Source organism: Schistocerca serialis, chromosome 2 (genome assembly GCF_023864345.2).
Source record: "Schistocerca serialis cubense isolate TAMUIC-IGC-003099 chromosome 2, iqSchSeri2.2, whole genome shotgun sequence".
NCBI lineage: Eukaryota > Metazoa > Arthropoda > Insecta > Orthoptera > Acrididae > Schistocerca > Schistocerca serialis.
The window spans coordinates 287476294-287501030 of NC_064639.1; the positions used below are offsets into that span (position 1 = coordinate 287476294).

Sequence of the window (24737 nt, forward strand, 5' to 3'; positions counted from 1 at the left end):
TTCAGATTACTTGGCTGAGATGACTCAGGAAAATGTCATTGTCAGGAAAAACGAAACTAACATTCTACAGGTTGGAACATGGAACGTTTGACCCCTTAATAAGATAAGTAGAATTTAAAAAGGGAAATTGATAGGTTGAATTTAGATGTAATGAGATTTAGTGAAATGTGATGTCAAGAAGAACAAGACTTCTGGTCCCCACACACACACACACACACACACACACACACACACACACATACATGCCCACAGTTTCTGGCCACTAAGGTCTGACTGACAGTCTGGCTTAGTGTGTGTGTGTGTGTGTGTGTGTGTGTGTGTGTGTTTTGTCTAGTTCAGAAGAATTCCTCTTGGTCGAAAGCTTACTTGTTTGGCAGCCTTTTCGTTGTGCCTATCTACAAATCAACATCTCTGCTATATGCTGAGTAGCAATCTATACTTTTCAAACAATGGAAAATCCAGGATGGAATGTAACACTATGAGAGGAGGAAAGTTGTTACTCACCATATAGTGGAGATGCTGAGTTGCGATAGGCCTTTCCCTGCAATACATCCTACGTTCCTGTAATCCTCCTGGCCTCAACCTTCATTAGTCACTGTCCTCACCCATCCAGCCCCCTCCCTGTTCCCATTCCAGCACTACACACCTGTTATTTCACCACCACACCCGTCTTTTAATTTCTTTTATTTTTATTTCTCTCCTTTCCGCTACTTACCCCCTCCCCCCTCCGCACCTTCTCTCCTACCCTACATCTAAACTGCAACACTTCACTGTCTGCCACTCCCACCATACTATCCCTCCCCCTCCCTGCCCCAGCCTCCTCCTTAACCCCACCCAACCGCCACGCCCATCATGCACTGATGCTGCTGATCACAGTATAGTTTTAGCTCTCTGAGACTGAAGATGTGTGTGCAAGTTGCGCTTGCGTGAGTGTGTGTGTGCGTGCGTGTATGTGTGTCTACTGCTGACAAAGGCCTTAATGGCCAAAAGCTTTGATTGTGTGAATCTTTTTAATGTGCCTATTGCAGCTCAGCATCTCTGCTATATAGTGAGTAGCAACTTTCCTTCTCTCATATTGTTAATCTATACTTTTCATAACACTGTCAATATTCCATCCCAGATTTTCCATTGTTTGATGTAGATTGTTAATAAATGTTTGTTTTTATTTAAAAAGCTTTAAGAGCTTTCACATTAAAAATTCAGAAGCAGTATTTCCCAACATGCTCTCATATAATGAAATATATTTGTTTGAAAATTTACTATCTGTGATTTTCAATGGCAGGGTCATAAAGGTGCAGGTAATTACAGTTAATGTGAAAATAATTGAGAAAAAGTACAATAAAAAACACTTGACCAATCGAAGTATCCAAGGTAAGCCAATATATTGTTCTTAATTGACAGTGGGAAATTTCTAATTAAAATATATGCTGAAATAATGTTAACTGTGTTTGTTAGTTGGTTAGTAAATGTGTGTGTGTGTGTGTGTGTGTGTGTGTGTGTGTGTGTGTGTGTGTGTGTGAACATCAAACATAAATTTTAAATGTTAGTTAATTTTTTCTGAAGGCATTTGTGTGGGATATAGACTTTTATAGAAGTGAAACAGGTACAATGAACAAGAAGAAAGAGCTTTTAGAATATAGCACTCCAGAGGAATGTTGAAGATTACATTGGTAGATCAGATAACTAAGTGAGGAGGTATGGGAGCTAGTAGAGGAAAAAATAGATTTTATGGCACAACCCAACTAAAAAGAAGGGTTCAGTTGATAGGACAAATCCTGATGCATCAATGAATCAATTTGTAATTGGGGTGGGGGTGGGGAGCAGAGGGTTGAGTTTTAGAGGGATCAGACCACTGATGATAGCTACAGAGCTACAGCAAATGAATCTTCAGACTGAATACCACAAGGACTATAATGTTTGATATATCTTTTATCAATAGGGTTTCTTTGATGAGACAGTGCAAGAATGTGACAAGAACTAAAAACAAAACTGGAGAGTTAGTGGTGGCAGAAATAGATAAAAGTTGTGCAAGACATTGAGTGGCACAAAGTAGGAATGAGAAAAATGAAAAAGAATTGAAAAAAAATGAATTGAAAATCGATTGAAGGCTTCAAGCAAATTGTATACACTGATGAGAAAAAACATTATGATCACCTGCTAAATACCACGTTTGTACACCTTTGGAATGCAGTACAGCAGTGATTCTGCTTGCATGGATTCAAGAAGTCCTTGGTAGGTTTCTGGAGGTATGTGGCACCAGATGTCTTTCACAAAAGATACCAGTAGAGATAGGGCCTGAATTATCATGATTACTCAGTAAAATATTGCACTGTAGCCCTTAGTGAATGCTTTGCATATTCCACTTTGCTCTGTGTTGTGCAACACTCATTGTTTTCTTTGTTTATTTTACAATGAGTGAAGGGACTAATCCTGGTCAAGGAAAGTGTTCAAGTACAATCCTTACAACACTAAAAAAAATCAGCAGTTCCTTTGACCATTACATCAGTTCTGTTTCGCAGGAGCATAAAAGACGGACTTTGACTGCCAGCCCTCCAAGAGGGAGATGGGGCTTGTTCCCTGGTTCCATTTCTCTCCCATTGGGCAGTCCAAGTTCTCACTTGTTTATGACTTGGCCAACTGGTACGATATAGTGTCAACATTACAGTCATCTTCTAGAAACTCAAAAGAAAATGACAGCAACGGACTTCCTATGACAAAATTGTCTTTAATTCACAGTTACTACGCAGCAATAAATTCAGCTGGTTTATCTGGTTTACTTACAAGACCACATTAACTGTACAAATAATGTCTCTCAGAATTGGTATTGTATTGTGAAACAAAGATGCACATTCCATACAGAAATGTGCCATTTGTAGTTCTAGGAGAGAATATTTTGTGTGCACACGCGATTGAGAAAAAGAGAGAGAGAAAGAGAGAGAGAGAGAGAGAGAGAGAGAGAGAGAGAACATGAGTGCATTCAGCTAAACATTTCTACTTGTTGAGGAGTGATCTAACTTCATATACACATTTACATTCTGTCCTAAATTTGCTATCAATTCATTTGTTGAAGCATGCTGAAATGCAACATGTTTTAGTTTCTCCTGACAAATCACAGTCTTTGTATTAAATAAATACTAAGTAAAAAGGATAAAAGTCATTACAATTGAAGAATACAAAACAGCATTGAGGTTATAGTTTTTAGTTCATAGGCTCAATAGTTGAAATGAATCTATGAAATGTGCCCTGCCAGTTGCTAAACTGGAAAATAATAAATGCAGATTTACAGAACAAACAATGTGAACCTACTGCTTTATTCTTGTTGTAAACAGTTTAAAATGTACTCTGCAGGATCATCATACTTGTTTGAAGTATCTTGGCTTACCTTGTGTAGCCCACTTCCCGGTAAATGAGACAATCTATTTGACAGAGCAGCAGCAGTTAGAATAATAGTTTCTTCCAGCTTCTCACTTGGATTTGTTTCATGGCTAAGTTTCAAGACACCTAAAAATAGAAGCAAATATCAAAACATAGTAATTAATGAGTGCTGGTGCACACACATTGGAATATGTATTTACGATAGAAAAAGAGTGGCAGCCCAAAAACTAAGAATGTCTCTTATGTGTAACACAGACATTTAACACCACATTCAGGTTCTGTTGAATGGTTACCTTTCAGCATTGTTGTTTACTGATTCTGTCCTGCAATTTTCTTAACTAGAGTGTTCAAAATATAAATATTTGCGCCTATAGTGCATGATCTTGAGAATGATTCTTTCAGACTTTAAAGGAAATGGAAACTGATAAAGCATGTTCTACATATCATTCAATCCCTTTTCGTTTCTTCTTAGCTCCATTCTTGAATTGAAAATCGATTGAAGGCTTCAAGCAAATTGTATACACTGTTGAGGAAAAACATTATGACCACCTGCTTAATACCGTGTTCGTACACCTTGGTAGGTTTCTGGAGGTATGTGGCACCAGATGTCTATGCAATTTTGTAAATTATGGGCCTGTGGTTTGTGGTCACAGAGCTGGTGCCAGATAATGTCCCAAATGTGTTCAATCATGTTCAGATCGTCTGAGCTTGGTGGCCAAGACATCAACACATGACCTTACTATAGTGTTCTTCAAACCGTACTAGCACCCAACAGTCTACCATACAATAAAGAGTTTGCAACAGATAGTAAAATAAGTGGTAACATTATAAACACTGATTCTAAAAGATACAGGTGTATGACTGCAAAGTGAAAGGTTACTTCTCATACTGTGATTATTGAGAGCAGGGCGATAAAGGGGGGAGAGGGGGGGGGGCTCTTGATACACAATTTTCTATTCTCATTGTCATTAATACTCCCAACAAAGTACAGCCAAATCCTCATACTACACTTCTGACTATGTAACGAGCCTTCACATGTATGAGGGGAAGTAGTAAAGAACTAGCAAACTTAACAATTATGGATATTAACTTGGCTGCAAAACCTTCACAAACAGGAAACAAACTTAGGGTGTACTAAGACATTGGCTTTCATTTTAACATATGTTGGATATTTAAATAACTGTTTCCTTTTCTTTTAGTAAGATCCCTTATCATCTAACCAGTTAATCATAAATGCCATTGCATCCATCCCTGTGCTGAAATGTTCATCATGACTCTGAATGACACAGGAAGCATGTTGTTCATGTACTGGCTGAGGGAACTCAATCACGAAAGAAGTATGCACTAAAATAGTCACTTTAAGAATGACCATTTTTCATCAGATGTGGAAAATAAGTACCTGCTGAGCTACTGTGAGTTTTTTTAATGCTATTTAACTATAGAAAGCCATTTGAAAAATTCAGATAAGGGAAAGATTAAACTTAAAATGCAAATCTATGGCACACACTGCATAAGCTACCCAACATAATGTAAATATGGTTATCTCAAAGAATCAAGTAATTTCAAACAAACATATGTGACCTGCTGGTGCCAGAAAGTAGAGAGTGCCACACACAAAGCATATAATTACTTGTCATTCAGCTATATAATAAGCTAAATGGAATCATATATATAGATCAACAAAGACACTTAACATTATTTCAGCAAATTTTAATGAGAAACCTCCCTGTTTGTCGACCAAGACCAAGGTACTGGTTTACTCAGATACTTTGACTTGTGCAAGTGCATTTTACTGTATTTTCCTTAATCATTTTCACATTAACTATAGTTATCTGAACCTTGTTAACCCCACATTAACAAACACAAAAGGTAAATTTTCAAACTAGCACATGTAATTCATTATAAGAGGCCTTGATAAAAGTGTTGCTCCAAAAGTTCTAATGTGAAAACTCTTATAGCTTTTTTAATAAAAACACACATTACTAACATTCTATATCAAACAATGGAAACTCCTGGAATGGAATAATGACAACTTCATGAGAAGTATAAATTGTTACTCAACCTACAGTGCCACAGATAGGCACAACAAAAAGACTGTCTTTTAACCAATAGCTTAGTTGTTTGACAGTCTTCTGAATTGTACAAAACACACTCTCATGAAAATCTTGGCAGCGAGAATCAGTGGTTGTGAGAGTGAGAGTTGCATTTGCATGAGGGTGATTGTGTTTGCTGTCTAATTGGGAAGAAGATCTTTTCTCCAAACTTATTTGTTTGACAGTCAAATAGAATATATGTTGACGTTAGAACATGTCTGAATTTTCTATTTGACAGTGACTACTGCAAGCAGACCGAAGACATTGCTATGTGGAGTCCTCTCTCTCCCGTCGTCACTAGCATGTATGTGGTACATTTCGAGGAGGAAGCCTTAGAGTCAGCGCATCTAAAACCTGCCTGTTTCTTCAGATACATGGATGACACATTTGTTACTTGGCCACATGGAAGAGACAAGCTGACGGAATTTCTCACACATCGCAACTCAAGACACGAGAATATCAAGTTCACCATGGAGGTAGAATCAGATGGGATGCTCCCCTTCTTGGATGTTCTCATCAAAAGACGAGATGATGGCAGGCTGGAGCACAGCATGTATAGAAAGAAAACTCACACCGACTTATACCTACATGAGGATAGCTGCCATCACCCCGCTCAGAAGAACAGTGTGCTAAAAACACTTGTACACAGAGCTCGCACCCTCTCTGATGAGGACAGTCTCCAACAAGAATTGGCCCATCCGAAGTCCATGTTTCTGAGAAACGGTTATAAGGAAAGGCAAATCCAGGATGCTCTATGTCTGACGCTTGCAACACAACTGGCAAAAACTAATGAAGAATCTGAGGAAAACACGACCATGGCATTCATTCCATTTTGTGGCGCCTTATCGGGAAAAGTTGGATGAATTTTACACACATATCAAGTAAAAACCATCTTCTGCCCTCCAACTAAAACCAGAGAACTTCTTGGCAGTGTTAAGGACAACCTTGGTTTATGTAAATCAAGGATTTACAAAATACCACTCGAATGTGGTAAGGAATACATAGGTCAGACAGTTCGCACCATTGAACACCGATGCCGTGAACACCAATGGCATACGAGATTGCAACAGCCTAATAAGTCTCCAATCACCGAGCATTGCCCGTCAGAACTTCATGGCATGGATTATGACACGATCAAGGTCCTAACACAGACTTCGAAATATTGGGAATGTATCATCAAAGAAGTTATAGATATGAGAGTAAGAAATCCTGAACTGAATCATGACACAGGCTATTCCCTTGACCATGCTTGGGAACCAGTCATTACCCAGATTAAGGAGAAGATAGAAATATCCCTGGATGTACTGACTTCGAGGGCAGGGGGAGGAATCTCTCCAACGCCACTGGCAAACCTCCCTGGGTGCAGACCTGCGAGGGAACATCCAGACGCTGGGCCACAGGCTACACGCCGCACCCCAGCACTGACGGCCGAGAGAGCGCCCACGGCGTGGCCAGCGGAAGGAGTGCCCAAGGGATGGGGAGGGGGAATCTGATATATACCTCATGCCTACCATCCCTTGATAGTACATCAGCACACCTGATGATGGCAGCAAGGCTGATCACCGAAATAATGTGTCCTTTGTGCACTCACACCAGGCTGTTCACCTGAGATTTTTTTCAGCATGAAATATGCCTGGAGAAATTGAAGAATCACATTACATAGAATGTTAATAACATTTGTTTTATTTAAAAGACTTTAAAGAGTTTTCACATAAAAAGTTTGGAGGCATTACTTTTCAGTATTCCCTCATATAATATAGAACTTTTGTATTCTAGTACTTCTTATTTTCTTTTGTCATATGAATCAAATTAATTGAGTATGTTTACAGTTTGAATTGTATACCTTTCAAAATTTATGTACATTGTTTTTGTTTATGAACTTGATTCTACAATATGTTTCAAATTTTCTATTAAACTTTGAACTAAGTATCCTCTTGTGCCCCCCCCCCCCCCCCCCCATGAGCCATGCACCTTGCCGTTGGAGGGGAGACTTTGTGCCCCAATGATACAGATAGCTGTACCGTAGGTGCAACCACAACGGAGGGGTATCTGTTGACAGGCCAGCCAAACGTGTGGTTCCTGAAGAGGGGCAGCAGCCTTTTCAGTAGTTGCAGGGTCAACAGTCTGGATGATTGACTGACCTGGCCTTGTAACACTAACCAAAACGGCCTTGCTGTGCTGGTAATGCGAACGGCTGAATGCAAGGGGAAACTACAGCCGTAATTTTTCCTGATGGCATGCACCTTTACTGTATGATGATAGAGTAGCATGGAGAGCTGCATCAAACCAGTCTCAGGACTGAAGACCACAACAACAACAACATCCTCTTGTGCTTAGACACTGAATAATTAATTACAACAAAAATATTTTTGGAGACATTTTGAGAAATATCTAAGCACAAAGACTGAGATACATCTGTGTCCAACACTTTTAATAAATATAAAATTTTTGATACTGTACCTTTTACAATTTGGGGGCTAGGATGTGAACCAAGAGAGAGAGCCCAAAAATATCTTTCATTCTCTTCCAGTTTTGAATCATCACGCAGCTGAAGGTATTTCATAGCTGCTTCATGAGCTGCTGCAGTCTGTGCAGCACCAAGCACATCCAGCAGTTGCAGCCTGTCATATGAATAACAAAACAGTCTTTATTTCTTGTGTATTGTAATGGGTGGATCAGTTTTACTGTTATGTCATTGATCAGGATGAAGTAGGCCTATGTCAGCTAAGGTTTCAAATGAGACAAGAAGTTCTTATGCTTCCAGGGAGAAATGGTAAATTGAATGCACTATTATATGAAAGGCACTGGCAAAATAAAACTCTATACAGTCAATCTTGTCTAAGCAGAAACTACACTTCTAGTTTAGAAATTTTATATACAATTATAGAAAATCTGATCCTGGTGTGCACGAATATGATCCCAAGAGCCTTATAATTATTTAACAATTTAAGAGACTAATTTGGCTCAATCACACTTTTACATGTAGTTTTTTAAGGTGATTAAGATTATACTTCATGTGCATCTTGCAAGTCACTTTGCAGTGTGAGACAGAGGGTACATTTGGCATGACTATCATTTCCTTCCTGTCCATAGCCTATTCACGAATGAGATATGGGAGTAACGCCTGCTGGTAAGCCACAATATGAACTAAAATTTCTGATTCTTTTCATCTTGGTCATTTTAAAATTCTTCCAGTGAATCTCAGCCTGGCATCTGCTTTTGGTGAAATTAGTTTTGTGGTCATTCTCCCTTAGTTTGCTCCCTAGAGTTACACCTAAGTATTTTAGGATTCTTACAGTGTTCGGTTATTTGTCACATGCAGTGTAATTGAACAGTAATGGATATCTATCTATATGTGCAAATTGTGTTACATTTATCAATAGTCAGGCCTTGCAGCAATTATCAGTTTTCTACGGGTCTTCTTGCATTTCACTACAGTATTTTTCTCACATTATCAACTATTTATACATATTGTTGACACTGCTTTGGGATACTCCCAAGTTACTTTTACATCTGCCAGTTTTGTTCTGTTAAGAATAACATGCTGATTTCTATCTACTAGAAAGTCCTGAATCCAGTCACAAATTGGTCCAGTACTTAGCAACCTACGAGAATAATAAAGAAATTAAGTTTTCCTTTGTCTTTCAGCAAATGTATTTAACTGCAGATATAGCTGAAGTGCAACAGAATTAATCATGATAGCCAGGTACATCTCGACTGCTGCTGATAGTGTTGCAGCAGAGATGAAAATAGTGGGTCTTATTCTTTCTGCTGCATACTGCAAGGTTCAGCCTATGATAAAGATTCATAACGCACAAAACATAGAGCCAATAAAAAATCGTCATTAGCTGTGTAAGATGTAAGGGCCCAAGGTCATGAGAATTGTCATAGACAATGAGATATGGGTTTCTCAGTTTACACAAAAAAAAGAGAAGAAGAAGAAGAAGGAACAGCTAATGCATTCTGATTACAGTGAATCCCCAGTCAACACACAACTCAGACTGTGCCAGTGCAGAAAGTGATGTGCATGGTATTCTGGGACAGCAAGAGCATTCTGTTCATTACTTCCTCCCCTGAGGTGAAAACAGAGAATGCTGGCAGTTAGCTGGCCACTGTGGCTGAGCAGTCCTAGGCGCTTCAGTCTGGAACCACGCTGCTGCTACTATCACAGGTTCGAATCCTGCCTCAGGCATGGATGTGTGTGATGTCCTTAGGTTAGTTAGGTTAAAGTAGTTCTAAGTCTAGGAGAATGATGACCACAGATGTTAAGTCTCATAGTGCTTAGAGCCATTTGAGCTGGCAGTTATTCTGTAGCACTGCAGAAATTTCAATAGGCCATTCAAAACAAAGGGGCATAGAATGCAAAGTGCAGGCGTTGTGCACATCCATGACAGTGCTCCTTACACTTCAGCACAAAACAACTGTTATGAAGAAGTTTGGCTGGGAACTTTTTGATTATCCTCCATACAGACCTGATCTTGCTCCTAGTGATTTTAATCTTTTTCTTGCACCACAATGATAAAGAGCTGAAGATGACTGCCATTTACTGATTTCACTCTCAGGCAGCACAGTTCTTCAACACAAGAATTCAAAAAGTTAATCCCATGATATGAAAAATGTCTCACTTTTGGTGGTGATTATGCTGAAAAGGAGAAAATATAAAAGGAGAAACTATAAAAATGCAGTAAATGAAGTAGGAATAGAAACGTCTCAAAAGTGAGATTGACAGGAAGTGCAAAATGGCTAAGCAGGGGTGGCTAGAGGATAAATGTAAGGGTGTAGAGGCTTATCTCACTAGGGGTAAGATAGATACTGCCTACAGGAAAATTAAAGAGACCTTTGGAGAAAAGAGAACCACTTGTATGAATATTAAGAGCTCAGACGGAAACCCAGTTCTAAGCAAAGAAGGGAAAGCAGAAAGGTGGAAGGAGTATATAGAGGGTCTATACAAGGGTGATGTACTTGAGGACAATATTATGGAAATGGAAGAGGATGTAGATGAAGATGAAATGGGAGATATGATACTGTGTGAAGAGTTTGACAGAGCACTGAAAGACCTGAGTCGAAACAAGGCCCCGGGAGTAGACAACATTCCATTAGAACTACTGACGGCCTTGGGAGAGCCAGTCCTGACCAAACTCTACCATCTGGTGAGCAAGATGTATGAGACAGGCAAAATACCGTCAGACTTCAAGAAGAATATAATAATTCCAATCCCAAAGAAAGCAGGTGTTGACAGATGTGAAAATTACCAAACTATCAGTTTAATTACTCATGGCTGCAAAATACTAACATGAATTCTTTACAGACGAATGGAAAAACTAGTAGAAGCCAACCTAGGGGAAGATCAGTTTGGATTCCGTAGAAATATTGGAACACGTGAGGCAATACTGACCCTACGACTTATCTTAGAAGCTAGATTAAGGAAAGGCAAACCTACGCTTCTAGCATTTGTAGACTTAGAGAAAGCTTTTGACAATGTTGACTGGAATACTCTCTTTCAAATTCTGAAGGTGGCAGGAGTAAAATATAGGGAGCAAAAGGCTATTTACAATGTGTATAGAAACCAAATGGCAGTTATAAGAGTTGAGGGGCATGAAAGGGAAGCAGTGGTTGGGAAGGGAGTGAGACAAGGTTGTAGCCTCTCCCCAATGTTGTTCAATCTGTATATTGAGCAAGCAGTGAAGGAAACAAAAGAAAAATTCAGAGTAGGTATTAAAATCCATGGAGAAGTAATAAAAACTTCGAGGTTTGCCGATGACATTGTAATTCTGTCAGAGCCAGCAAAGGACTTGGAAGAGCAGTTGAACGGAATGGATAGTGTCTTGAAAGGAGGATATAAGATGAACACCAACAAAAGCAAAACGAGGATAATGGAATGTAGTCGAATTAAGTCGGGTGATGCTGAGGGAATTAGATTAGGAAATGAGACACTTAAAGTAGTAAAGGAGTTTTGCTATTTGGGGAGCAAAATAACTGATGATGGTCAACGTAGAGAGGGTATAAAATGTAGACTGACAATGGGAAGGAAAGCGTTTCTGAAGAAGAGAAATTTGTTAACATCAAGTATAGATTTAAGTGTCAGGAAGTCGTTTCTGAAAGTATTTGTATGGAGTGTAGCCATGTATGGCAGTGAAACATGGATGATAAATACTTTGGACAAGAAGAGAATAGAAGCTTTCGAAATGTGGTGCTACAGAAGAATGCTGAAGATTAGATGGGTAGATCACATAACTAATGAGGAGGTGTTGAATAGGATTGGGGAGAAGAGAAGCTTGTGGCACAACTTGACTAGAAGAAGGGATTGGTTGGTAGGACATGTTCTGAGGCATCAAGGGATCACCAATTTAGTATTGGAGGGCAGCGTGGAGGGTAAAAATCGTAGAGGGAGACCAAGAAATGAATACACCAAGCAGATTCAGAAGGATGTAAGTTGCAGTAGGTACTGGGAGATGATGAAGCTCGCACAGGATAGAGTAACATGGAGAGCTGCATCAAACCAGTCTTATGACTGAAGACCACAACAATGACAACATCATATGCTGAAAAGGAGCGAAAATATTGTTGTATCTGTTGCCAACAAAGTTTTATCATGTAACAATGTTTTATTTTTAAAAACTTGGAAACTTGATTTGTTTATGACACTCCCAGTATTTTGTGTATACTGTGGAGAGCAGTACTGAATGCCTTCTGCAAATCGAGAAAAACAGCATCAACTTGACCACTACTATCTTTGGTGCTGTGAACAGACAGACAGAACAAGCTGAATTTCATGACATCTGTTTTCGGAATCCATATTGCTTTGCAGAGTAGATTTCATCACGCTGAAACTGAGATACTTCAGGAGAGCTACTATCCACCTTCAGAGACACATATCATCACAATACTTCTTTGTATACATTAAGGAATACAAGCACAAATTGGTTAATAACAAATAATCAACTAAGATATCCAACTGCTAAGAAAAGGCATGGTGACACCTTAGTCTGAATATTTTACTATTTTTGTAGTTATGAACGAATTTGTGCTTGCATTCACTGAGTTCTGGCACTTGTTATGGTATGTGTCTAAAGATGACAGCCTGCTCTTCTGTGATAAGTCAGTTTTAATATGATTGAATTTTAATGTCATTAGCATTGTGAGTATGGTTGAGCCAAATTAGTTGTTAAATTACAACTGTGCCTCACTTCCACTAGCTATGGATAAATTTGAAGTATATTACAACTGTTACTAACTATAACTAAGTATCTGGATTATCATTATCATATTGATTTTATACCAAACTTACATGTCTATCATTAGTAGCATAACAAAAAATTAACTGAAATTTTTACCATATCAACACTGAAAATAGTGACTAATTAAGAAGAATACAATGAATAAGATTCTTCTTAAAGTCCTTGGTAGTTTCATTTCAGATTACTAATGAAGTAAAAACACTAGGGAGGATCATTTCAAACTGGATTAAAACCATTATTTAGCTGAGCACAAATATTGTAGTATAAATTCAATTAAATCTGTACTTTGATGAATGTTGATGTTAAATGTGATAATATGAACATTGTAAGCTCACTCAGCTGTGACATTCTGGTTAATGTGTATGTATTTATGAACAGCATTTTAATTATGATTGTACATTTTCTAATGTTATTGGTGAGTGTTATGTAAACAATGTAATTTAACATGACCTAACTAAAGAGCCACAAAGATTGGCTTAACTACTCACTCCAGTCTGGAAGTAGATTTGTGTTAAAACAGAAATCATGACAGTGAAGTAGATATAGAATTAACGAACCCACTTTTTAGAAAATCCCACTTTTAATGAATATTTCCATTAGTCCTATTTCCATTGATTCCGCCGAAATTTCCATAAGAACACTGTTTCTCCTCCATGCTTTTAAAGAACCTCGGTTTAAGGAAAAGTCCAATTTTAAGAAATGAACATGAAACATTTTGCAAATTGGAGTCCAGTTTATATTTAATTCCTTACAGATTTGAGTGGGTTTCTGATTTCTTTCTGTTTCACGTAAGTAGTATTTTTTGTCATGAGACACATTAAATGTTAATTGATTCAATACATAACTAGATCATACTCAGTAATTCAACTCCCTTTGTAGTGATACTGGCAGATACACTGAAAGAATTGGAAACTGATTTCCATGCAACGTATGTCACGTCATGTGATGTTACCATCACAGAGTCGACAAACTATGAAGCCCAAAAAGTGTAGTTGTTTGTTTATTGAAGTGTTGAATTTATCAGTTTTGCTTTTGTGGAGTTATGACCTGCAAACATAGAAAGTGTAAAGTTCACCAAAAGCTGATGTTCATCTACACTGTCAATGACAGTCTTAACAAAAATCATTTCAACCTGCTGAGGAAATACAATTTAGCATCATCTACGCATGTGGTGTATTCAAAAATAAGGAAGCGTTCTTAAATGTCAAAGCTATATAATGATTCCTGTGGATCCAAAAAGGAAGAACATCCATATCTGTATATTTAGTGATGTGGAAAAAATTCTTCTAAAGTAGTTACGAGGACTGCGAATTGGAAGTGTTCCTATAAGCAGAATCATACTGTATGAGAAATCACTCCGAAGGTTGACAGCGAAAATTTCAGTGCTTAGAATGGCTGGTTGAATCATTTGAAAATATCATCATCTTTTGTTACAAAGTGTAAGTCGAAAAGTGAGGCACTGGTCAAAGAAATTATACTCTAATGAAAGAACAATACACTGACATGACTGATACAAGGTTATGAACCCAGATATATTCTCAACACACATGAATCTGGCATCTTTTACAATTTACTTCCTGCAAAATCATATTCTGTTAAGGTGTAAAAATGACATGGAGGTAACAAAAGTAAAGAAAGGAACACACTGCTATTATGTGTAAGTAGTGATACAATTGAAAAGTACCCCCCCTTCCCTTCCCCCCACTATTAATTCCCAGGTGTTCCTAGAACATGAAAAATACTTCTTTGTGTTTACGAGTACAACAGCAGTCCCATGGAGGTGTCAGAAATCTATACAACTTTTCAGGCATTTAGATGCCAAGATGGGTGCAGCAGGAAAGTAAATTGTACTTTTGATTAATCTATGGCCCTGTAAATCCCAAGCAAAAGTAATTTCTGAAGAATGTTAATGTGTTGTATTCCTTCCTTTGAACTGTACAAGTCATCTGCAATCTCTGGACCTGGGCATAATACATTCTGTTACAGCAAAATACAGAGTGGCAGTTACATAGAAGTCAATTTCATTGTTTGAGAGAAAGGAAGTGATGAGGCTCAGCAATGTACAGGCTATGCCTATGTTTGTTACTGCCTGAAATTCTGTAACACAGCAGATTGTATTCCATTTTTTTCATGATGGCTAGCTGTAGTACATCAGTTGCTGATGAAGAATAATGGAGTAACAAAACTGATCTTTCTGAAAATGTAGCATTCTAGGGTATTATTTGTTGTGATGTGCCATCCTGACTTCCACACTTGCAATTGATGCAGGTGAAATGCTTTTGAATGAAGGAGAACAGGCAGAAGCTGGCAGTGATGAAGATGAAGAAGAAGAAAAGGAGGGCACTGCATCAAGTTTCATTGTTGCTTTCCAGAGAACTGGTACTATTAGGATTTTTTTCATCTTTTAATGGAGATGAATCAGTTCCGACTTACATCAACCAGCTGGAGTGATAACTTCTTTTGTTACAATATGTTGGAAGGACAAAACAAACAAGACTTCATAATTTAAAAAAAAAAAAAAGTATATGTTCTGTAAAACGTGTAATAATTATATGTTTACTGCATTTAAATTTGTAGCATAGGATATACATAATTTTGTAATTAAATATCATTTATAGCACCCAAATGTGGTTCAATTGTGATTCTGGATCAGCCCTTCCATTTACTGTGGCAAAACCTCCATTTAAGAAAAATTCCTATTGAGGGACAAAATATTTGGGCCCACGTCAAATTGTTGAAAAGAGGGTTTTACTGTAGCTAATTCATAGTTATGACATTTTAAACAGAGCCTAGCTAGGCTGTGTTTACATGCTTCTATTCAGGATCTTAATTTACAGTGAGTGGTAGAACTGTAATTAAATACTGTACATTGAAATCTTAAAAAGTCTGTAGACCTGTTGTTAACTTTTTTTGCATAATCATTGATACTCTTCCACTCCAAGCTGCCGAAGTTGGCAGTCATGTATGTGAGTGAGGTGTGCTTGCTTGTGTGAGTGAATGTACCTTTCTCTGGTTAAGACTGTGGCCAAAAGGTACTCTGTAAGTATCTTTTAGTTTTTCCTATCTGCAGCTTAATGTGTCACCTTATGGTAAGTACCAATCTATCTTTTCATTACATTGTTCATATTCCAACCTGGAGTTTCTGTTGCGTAAAACTCTTATATTTACTTCAACACCTATGCTGCCAGTCTCATGGGTGATAGCCACCACATGTGATTTGGCTAAGATATTTTTTTATGCTATCACTTGTTAATATTTATCTGGTGGAATTTTAAACATCTAAAGAGATTTTGTATCAATCTTGCTATTGATACTGTTGAAACCAGATATACTGATGAAACTTCAGTTTAGTACTATTGCTTGTAGAAAATAACTGTAAAAGAGTTTTTTTTTATTTCAAATTATGGTACAGAATTGCTTTCCAGTACTTACCTTCACGTGTCGATAGACACACATAAAAGTAAACATGTTACCCTAGCATTTGGAACCAATAGTTACTTCCTCAGGGAAGAATGGGGGATTGAAACAGGGAAGGTTAAGAAGGAAGGGCAAGTTATTCAGACTCACAACAAGTGGCTCCCTCTCATTCTGGGGTCTTAATGACGTACCCTTCCTTTTTTCACCTTCCGCAGTCTATCCCCTCTCTCCTCCCTGAGAAAGGAGCTATTTGTTGCACAAACTAGGGTAGTGTATGTAGTCTTGTGTGTGTGTATTGGCAGTACTGACATTTGTCCTGAAGTTCAGTATTGGAGAGCAATTTTCTCCCATAATTTTATAGTTTTACCAAAAGAATTGTTTTTCTTGCTTTATTTAAATATGTAAGTAAATACTTGATCTAATTATTTAAAAAGTTATAACCAGTTTATGTGCCGACACACAAAGCACAAGATGAAAGTGAAAATTAGTGTTCATAGTGCAGTAGTAACAAACAATACACAAGTTGCTTTACATACTCTACATTCATAGTATGTGTTGTTTCTGACACCTTTCCCCATTTCCGACACCTTTCCCCATCAGAAATTTCTTCTTCCTGCCCCCCCCTTTTTAATTCATAGTGCCTGTCTTTTTCTCTTCCTTTCTGCAGTTGTGAAATAACACAGGGAAGGATAGCCCTCTGTTGATTCTCCAGCAAATGCCAAGTATGTACATTGTTGTAGGTTGTGTCCTCTTTGTGATTATGTTGTGCATGATGCATGTATTTGATATTGCCACTATAATGTAATTTAAAAAAAAGCAAGTTTTCTCCACCACTTCAGTATGTAGTGGTCCAGAGTCCACCATGGCAGATGCTAGTCATAAAGGTGTGTCAACTGTGTCTGACAACAGCTACAGGTCTTAATTTTTTTGCCATTGTCTTTGTTGTGACACACTGCTTGCAAGCTACCAAATGAATCACAATACTAACTGAACTTATATGTTGCAGCACCTCATCATTCTAAATGTATTATTTGCATATTTGTTTATAAAAAACCAGTTTCTTTCTGCAGTACTGATAGTTAATTTCCTGACATGTTTCACATTTTACATGAAAGACAGCATCAGTTCATGTCAGTTTTTTTTTCATATCTTTTCACCTGTGACCACAGAGAGAATGAACAGAAATCATCAGAACAAGCAAAAATATAATTGAAACTTCCTGGCAGATTAGTGCTCTCTCTGCTGCAGAGTGAAAATCTCATTCTAAAAATATAGCTGACCTCCACAGAAGATTTCTTTCATATAGAAGGTGAATCTCATCTGGGAAATTAAATACCAATATTGCAAAAAAAGTGTTTTGTCTATAAATAAATACTTACATAGTAGAGGTGGAACGTGGTCATGCCAACATACTTGTCATATCTATTTGGTTTATTAGCCATATAAACCTTTAAACCTACCCTCTGCCTGAACTGGCAAATTCTAGCAACTCATAGCTTCTTCTCGGTACTGAACTTATTGAAATTTCCTTCTCCAAACAAATTGAGTTGTGGCTTTATTCAGTGTGTCAAACCCTTCTTTAACTTCATTTTTAATCTTTGTACTCACAAAAATGGGAGAAAAGTGACAGCCAAAAGAATCAGTACTCCTGTGAGTATTTATGTCCATTCTCTGCCATGCTACATATATTGCACAGCACACAGATTTTTTTTTTCTCTCTTCTGCAACAATCCCAATTTTCTATACCTTAAACCTAGAACCAAGCAGAAGATTATTCCAAGACTTAGCTTCTGCAAGTTTCTGCTTGGTTTAACGATTAGTCTTGTCCTTCATGGCAGTTATTGGATTGTTGTCAAGTAAATAAAATGTATATCTTCTTCAGATGATCCATCAGGACTTACACCTGTAACTTCATCAATTATATACATGTGTCCTTTTCTTCTCAGTGTAGCTTTTACACCTTTTTTCACTATCATTTTGCTGTTGTTCTGGCCTTCAGTCCACAGGCTTGTTTGGTGCAGCTCCCCACACAAGTCTATCCTTTCCAAATATTTTTGTCTATGCATAATTACCATAATCTACATCCACTTACACCTACATATTGCAGTCAAGTGTTGGTCTCCCTCTATTAAATTTTCATCCACTACACTTTCCTCTGTTATCAAATTAACTCTACCTCATTCCATCAGGATGTGTTGTATAAATCAGTCACTTCTTTTAGTCAAGTTGTATCGTAAAAATCTTTCTATGTGGTTGATCCCGTCATGATGAAAAGCCTTCAAGTGATATATGAGTTGGGTTATACATGAACAAGCAGAAGCGACCACTGTTGGCTACGTCTTTAAAGTAAACTAACAACAAATTATGACTAGTGCTAAACTACTCATATTCATGATTATGGAAATTACTTCAAGATTACTTTATATATGCTTCTTGTATGTATTGGTTATGATCCACATTTTACTTTCATGTATGCTACACTTCAGACATGTGTCTTCAGAAAAGAGTTTTGAAAACTTAAATTTATATTACATTTTAAAACCATTTCTCTTTTTCAGAAGTACTTTTATTTGCTATTGCTAGTCAGCAATTTATGTTCTCTACTTCTGCCATTAGTTATTTTGCTATCCAAATAACAAAATTCATGTGCTACTTTTAATGCCTCATTTCCTGATCTAATTCCTCCTCCTCCTCCTCCTCCTCCTCTTCCTCATCATCATCATCATCATCATCATCATATTTAAGACTACTACATTCCATCACTCTTGTTATACTCACCAAAACATACTTTCAACACTGACTATTCCATTCAGCTGATTGACTTAGTCCTTTGCAAACTTCCAAGTTTTTATTTGTTTTCCACGATTTTTAATTTTAGTTCCAAATTTTCCTTGGCGACTGTTGTGACAGTGCCACGACATTCAAAAGTGCCGCTACGTTAGTACGCGAACACGGCGATAGAGGCGTTCCGCAGCTCGGCCGAGCGCGGGAACGCCACCTGGCTATGAACGGCGCCGGCCGCATGTCACGGCACGGCAGTCGAATGACAGATACGCAGTTAGTAACATGTAACCCGCTAGTGTTTCTACTTTTGTATATCCACGCAATTTATTAGTGATTACAGGTTATAACACTTTTTGGCGACGAGGTCGGATATTTTTTTCCTGTGTTGTGGAATTGTGTGTTCGTGTCGGGGCAGACATGGAACAGCTTATGCAAGCGCTCATTGAACAACAAACACAGCTGACGGCTGCTATTCAGGCGTTGTCGACGTCGCTTACTCATCGTCTGTCTTCCTCTTCTCTGCCTCCGTTCCCTCCTTATGACGAGGCCGCTGAAGACTGGGAGGATTATGAGAAGCGTTTGCGGCAACACTTCTTGGCTTTCGGCGTTGTCGACGCTCCTATGTGTAAGTCATTATTTCTCTCTTGGATTTCCCCACGGATCTATCAGCTGCTATCTCAGTTAGCCCCACTGCGGGAACCTGCCTCTCTGTCCTTCCAAGAAATGTGTGACTTATTGTCTAACTATTACCGAAAAAACACCCATGTCGTTGCCGCCCGCATGGCGTTCTACCGGTGTCGTAAACAGCCCCATCAATCTTACCGGGCTTGGGCGGCGAAACTACACGGTCTGAGTCAGAAATGTCAGTTTTTCACGGACACTCATCATGAGTCTTACGCTGATTCAGTGGTTAGGGACGCTATTTTACGGCTTGCTCCTGATAAAGAAGTTCGGCAACGTGCCTTACAATTGCCAAACCCGTCGTTGTCAGAAGTTCTCAGCATCGCTCAATCGTTTGAAGTGTCTCACGCTGCTGGTGCGCAAATAGACGCGTGGTGTGATGTAGGCGCTGTACAAACCACTTTCGACGTGGACAATTTGCCTGTTTCACATGGAAACGACGATGTGGCGGCGGTGCACTCGCGTCAACAATGTCGCGTTGGGCCGCCACGCTCGCAGCGAAAACAGCAACCACAGAAGCAGGTTCGTTCTGCCCTTCCTTCTTGTCCACGTTGTTTCGTACAGCATGACAGAGCCGCGTGTCCAAAACGTTGGGCTCCCCTCCCTTGTCTCCCATTACACGAAATCTACGAACGTATAATAAGCAGAAAATTCCTATCGTTGGCCAGTTTGATGCTTCCAGTGCCTACAAGTCTGTTGTTAGGCCCCTCACGTTTTATGTGGTGGATCATGCGGGCACTGAAAACCTGTTCGGTTATGATGCTTTCCAGTTGTTCGGGTTCTCCATTGATGATGTGCACCTCATATCTGAGGACATTCCATATCAACAGCTGGATGGCTTGTGTTCTGAATTCTCGTCCGTGTTCTCTGTTGGTCTGGGTCGTGCCAAGGATTTTGAAGCCCACATTACTCTTAAACCTACGGCTTGCCCTAAGTTTTTCCGGGCACGCCCTATTCCGATGGCATTGCGTGCACCTGTCGAAGCTGAGATAGACAGGTTAACAGCTTCGGGGATTTTCCTTCCTGTTACCTCCAGCGAATGGGCATCGCCCATCGTGGTGGTTTCTAAACCAAACGGGAGTCTGCGATTGTGTGGTGATTTTAAAGCCACTGTCAACGCTCAAAGCCTCATTGACACTTATCCTCTTCCCCGTCCTGAGGAGTTATTTACCAAGCTCGCTGGGGGCCAGTTCTTTTCCAAACTTGACTTATCGGAGGTGTACCATCAGTTGCCGTTGGATGCATCTTCCAAGGAATTTCTCGTCATCAACACTCCTTGTGGGTTGTATCAGTACCAGCGGTTACCATTTGGCGTCGCTAGCGCGCCGGCCATTTTTCAGCGGTTTTTGGAACAGCTCACGGCTTCCGTTCCCGGCTGCATCAACTACCTGGATGACATTGTTGTCACGGGGGCCTCCACTGAGGAGCACCTTCGCAATTTGCGTTCCCTGTTTCGGGTTCTGCATTCAGCTGGGTTGAAGTGCAATCTGGACAAGTCACAGTTCTTCCAACCCTCCATTGTGTATCTTGGTTTCCACTTGTCCCGTGAGGGTATACGTCCTCTACAACAGCATGTTGCGGCCATTACCGCTCTACCCCAGCCGTCTACGATCAAAGAACTTCAGGCGTTTCTAGGCAAGGTTGCTTATTATCACAAATTCATTCCCTCCGCGGTGGCGGTGGCTCATCCTCTGCATCAGCTGTTACGCAAAAACGTTCCTTTCTGTTGGTCCGCCGAGTGTGAGCAGGCTTTTGTCCGCCTGAAGGCTCATTTGCAGTCGGCGCCTTGTCTTGTCACATTCCGTCCGGGTCAGCACTTGGTTCTGGCGACTGACGCGTCACAGTATGGCCTAGGGGCTGTTCTCGCTCATCGGTATGAGGATGGGTCGGAACGACCCATCGCCTATGCTTCCAAGACCCTCAACGATGCCCAACGGCGTTACTCTCAAATAGAAAAGGAGGTGCTCGCTATCATTTATGCTCTCAAAAAGTTCAGCGTTTTTTTGTATGGTTCTAAGTTTCACCTCATCACCGACCACAAGCCGCTGGTCTCTCTGTTCAGCCCCTCGGCGTCGCTTCCGGATAAGGCAGCTCACCGCCTGCAACGTTGGGCCTTATACTTGTCTCGTTTTCACTATGAGATTCACTATCGCCCCACGGCCCAGCACGCCAACGCTGACGCGTTGTCGCGTTTGCCGATGGGCCCCGACCCGGTTTTCGATCGAGATGAAGTACACTGTTTCCACATTGATGAGGAAGAACGTCGTGCAGTCGAGGGTTTTCCACTTACAGGTTCGCAGGTCGCGTCGGCTACGGCGCGGGACCCGGTCCTGCGTCAGGTGATCGGTTTTGCTCAGCGGGGTTGGCCGGACAGGACCAAGGGCCGGGCATCGGATCCCCTTCGCAACTACCATGCCTTGCGCCTTCGTCTGTCTGTTCGTGAGGGTGTTGTTCTTCTGGCCACGGATGGTGCATCTCAACGGGTTGTGGTGCCCGCCTCTCTTCGCAAAGATGTTCTCAAACTATTGCATGAGGGCCATTGGGGGATTTCTCGGACTAAGTCCCTGGCCCGCAGGCATGTTTATTGGCCCGGTATTGATTCGGACATCGCCCACATGGTCGCTGCGTGTGATCAGTGTGTTCAACAACTGGCTGCGCCTCGTACTCTGCCCTCTCCCTGGCCTGATCTGGCGAAGCCGTGGGAACGGGTGCACGCTGACTTTGCCGGCCCCTTCCTCGGCACTCATTGGCTACTGTTGATTGACGCCTTCTCGAAGTTTCCGTTTGTTGTTCGATGTCCGTCGCCCACCACTGCAGCGACGACGCTGGCTTTGTCCAAAATCTTTGCGCTAGAAGGTCTTCCATCCACGATTGTCACGGACAATGGCCCTCAGTTCTCTTCGCAGGCCTTCCGTGATTTTTGTACTGGACAAGGGATTCATCATGTTGCAGCACCGCCCTTCCATCTGCAATCAAATGGGGAGGTCGAGCGCCTTGTCCGCACTTTCAAAAGCCAAATGAAAAAATTCCTTAGTGATTTTTCCACAGATGACGCTCTGTTGCAATTTCTGAGTTCTTATCGCTTCACGCCTCTGGGTGATCGCAGCCCTGCTGAACTCTTGCATGGCCGCCAACCGCGCACTCTACTGCACCTGCTTCACCCTGTCAGGCCTTGTACTGTGTCCCCTAGTGCGGGAAAATACCCGGTGGGCGCCGACATGTGGGCACGGGGGTATGGATCTCGCCCTAAATGGATTCCAGGGGTGGTCCAGGCTCTTCGTGGCCGCCGGCTTTGTGAAATACGTATGGACGACGGCATGGTTGTTCGCCATTACGACCAGATGCGCCCACGAGTGGTGGCCACGCCGGTACCACCGCCCCTTCTTTCGTCTCCACCAGCCCGAGAAGCCAGTCCTGTCGCTGCTGCCGATCTTCCGGGCGTGTTGCTGCCGCCGCCGTTGCTACCGCTTCCGAGTACGCCGGAACCGGCCCCAGTCGCGACGCCGCCTTCTCCGGGACCCATCTCGCTGGAGCACACCCCCAGGTCCACGACACCTATGGATGCTGCTCCGGAGTTTTCACCCATCATCTCGTCCAGGAGGCACGTTCCATGCGCAAGCTTCCGTCCTGGACATTTTCAACCATACTCTCGTGTTTCTCCGCGGGATCTTCTCGGGGCCTCCCAAGAGGCAATGGATGTCTCCGCACTGTCCGTGTCTCCAAGGAAGTGAGTGTTTTTTTTTCGAGGGGGGAAAAGTGTTGTGACAGTGCCACGACATTCAAAAGTGCCGCTACGTTAGTATGCGAACACGACGATAGAGGCGCTCCGCAGCCCGGCCGAGCGCGGGAGCGCCACCTGGCTATGAACGGCGCCGGCCGCATGTCACGGACGGAGTCGAATGACAGATACGGAGTTAGTAACATGTAACCCGCTAGTGTTTCTACTTTTGTATATCCACGCAATTTATTAGTGATTACAGGTTATAACAGCGACCTTTACCACACACTTAATGTGCAGTTGAATAACATTAATGAAATGCTACAATCCTCTTTCACTCCCTTCTCAACTACTGCTTTCTGTTGATGTCCTATGACTCATAACTGCAATCTGGTTTCTGTACCAGTTATATTTGATTGATTTTTTACTGATGCAGTTTTATCATACAATACAAATTGTACAACTGATATTGTACAGAACCAAATGCGAATAAAGTGGTATTTTGTGTGAGTAGAATGGAAGTAAAAGTAAGTAGGGGGATATTCTTGGAATCTAACTGTAGCTGTAATTGTGTAAGGGTACATAGTATCAGCAAAATAGTAGGCAACTTAAAATTAGGTAGCTATTTTTACGATCTGATTGTTTAAAGTAACATTCATGTTACATATTCAGAAATTCTTTTGCAGAATGGAAACAGTGCTTTATCAGAAATGTCTCTCTAACTAGAGAGTTTCAAACAATATGTTCTTAAGATAGGATTCCTGAGGAATCAATAGCGGGAAAATCCATGAAGACAAAATCTATGACAACAGTATGTGAAATACCTGTGGCAATTGCACTTCAAAAGCAGACTTGCCATGATTCTCAAAAGGTGTGTAATCCCAAGTCATTGTTCAATATATTAAGGTCATCCATCATCTGTACAGGATAAACTTTAATTCCATTGAAAAAATTATGAAGCTTATTCCAGGAAATTATGTGTTTTTGGTATATGGATTTGTGGTCTCCGATGGTTTATTAGAGAGTAATAATGATATAACTATGATTTTTTTTTTTTGTTACCCCAGTTATCTTTGTTTCTCTGACAATACCTTCAAAACAGTAAAAATGTGTGTATCGTGTAATCCTTGTGACGTGGAAGGATCCCATAAAGGAGGTGCATATCTGCCATTTCTTAATCAATAAACATATCCTGCTGCTCTGAATCACTTAATGGACAACTATCACTGCCAGGAAGAGTAATTCAAGACAGAATCCAGTGGTACTGAATGCAAGCTTGAGGATGAAGATAAATTGAGATATTACTGTTGTCAATAGTAAATACTGGCAGTGAAAGAAACAAGCTTGTTTCCATACAAGAAACATATTGCATACTGTTGATATCTGGACTGTTGTGCACATACTTTCAGTGCAATACAGATACAAAGAGAA

General features: G+C 40.4%; 1 protein-coding gene across 5 annotated transcripts in view; it reads right to left on the reverse strand.

Moving 5' to 3' along the window:
• LOC126457056 (microsomal triacylglycerol transfer protein) overlaps positions 1-24737 on the reverse strand; it is a 220485-nt gene that overhangs the window by 22312 nt on the left and 173436 nt on the right. For all 5 annotated transcript variants that reach the window (XM_050093049.1, XM_050093047.1, XM_050093048.1 and 2 more), the window contains 2 exons: positions 7929-8089; positions 3383-3501 (listed from right to left, as the gene is read on the reverse strand). In XM_050093049.1, coding sequence (XP_049949006.1) covers positions 3383-3501; positions 7929-8089 — 280 coding nt within the window. The remainder of the gene's footprint in view (positions 1-3382; positions 3502-7928; positions 8090-24737) is intronic.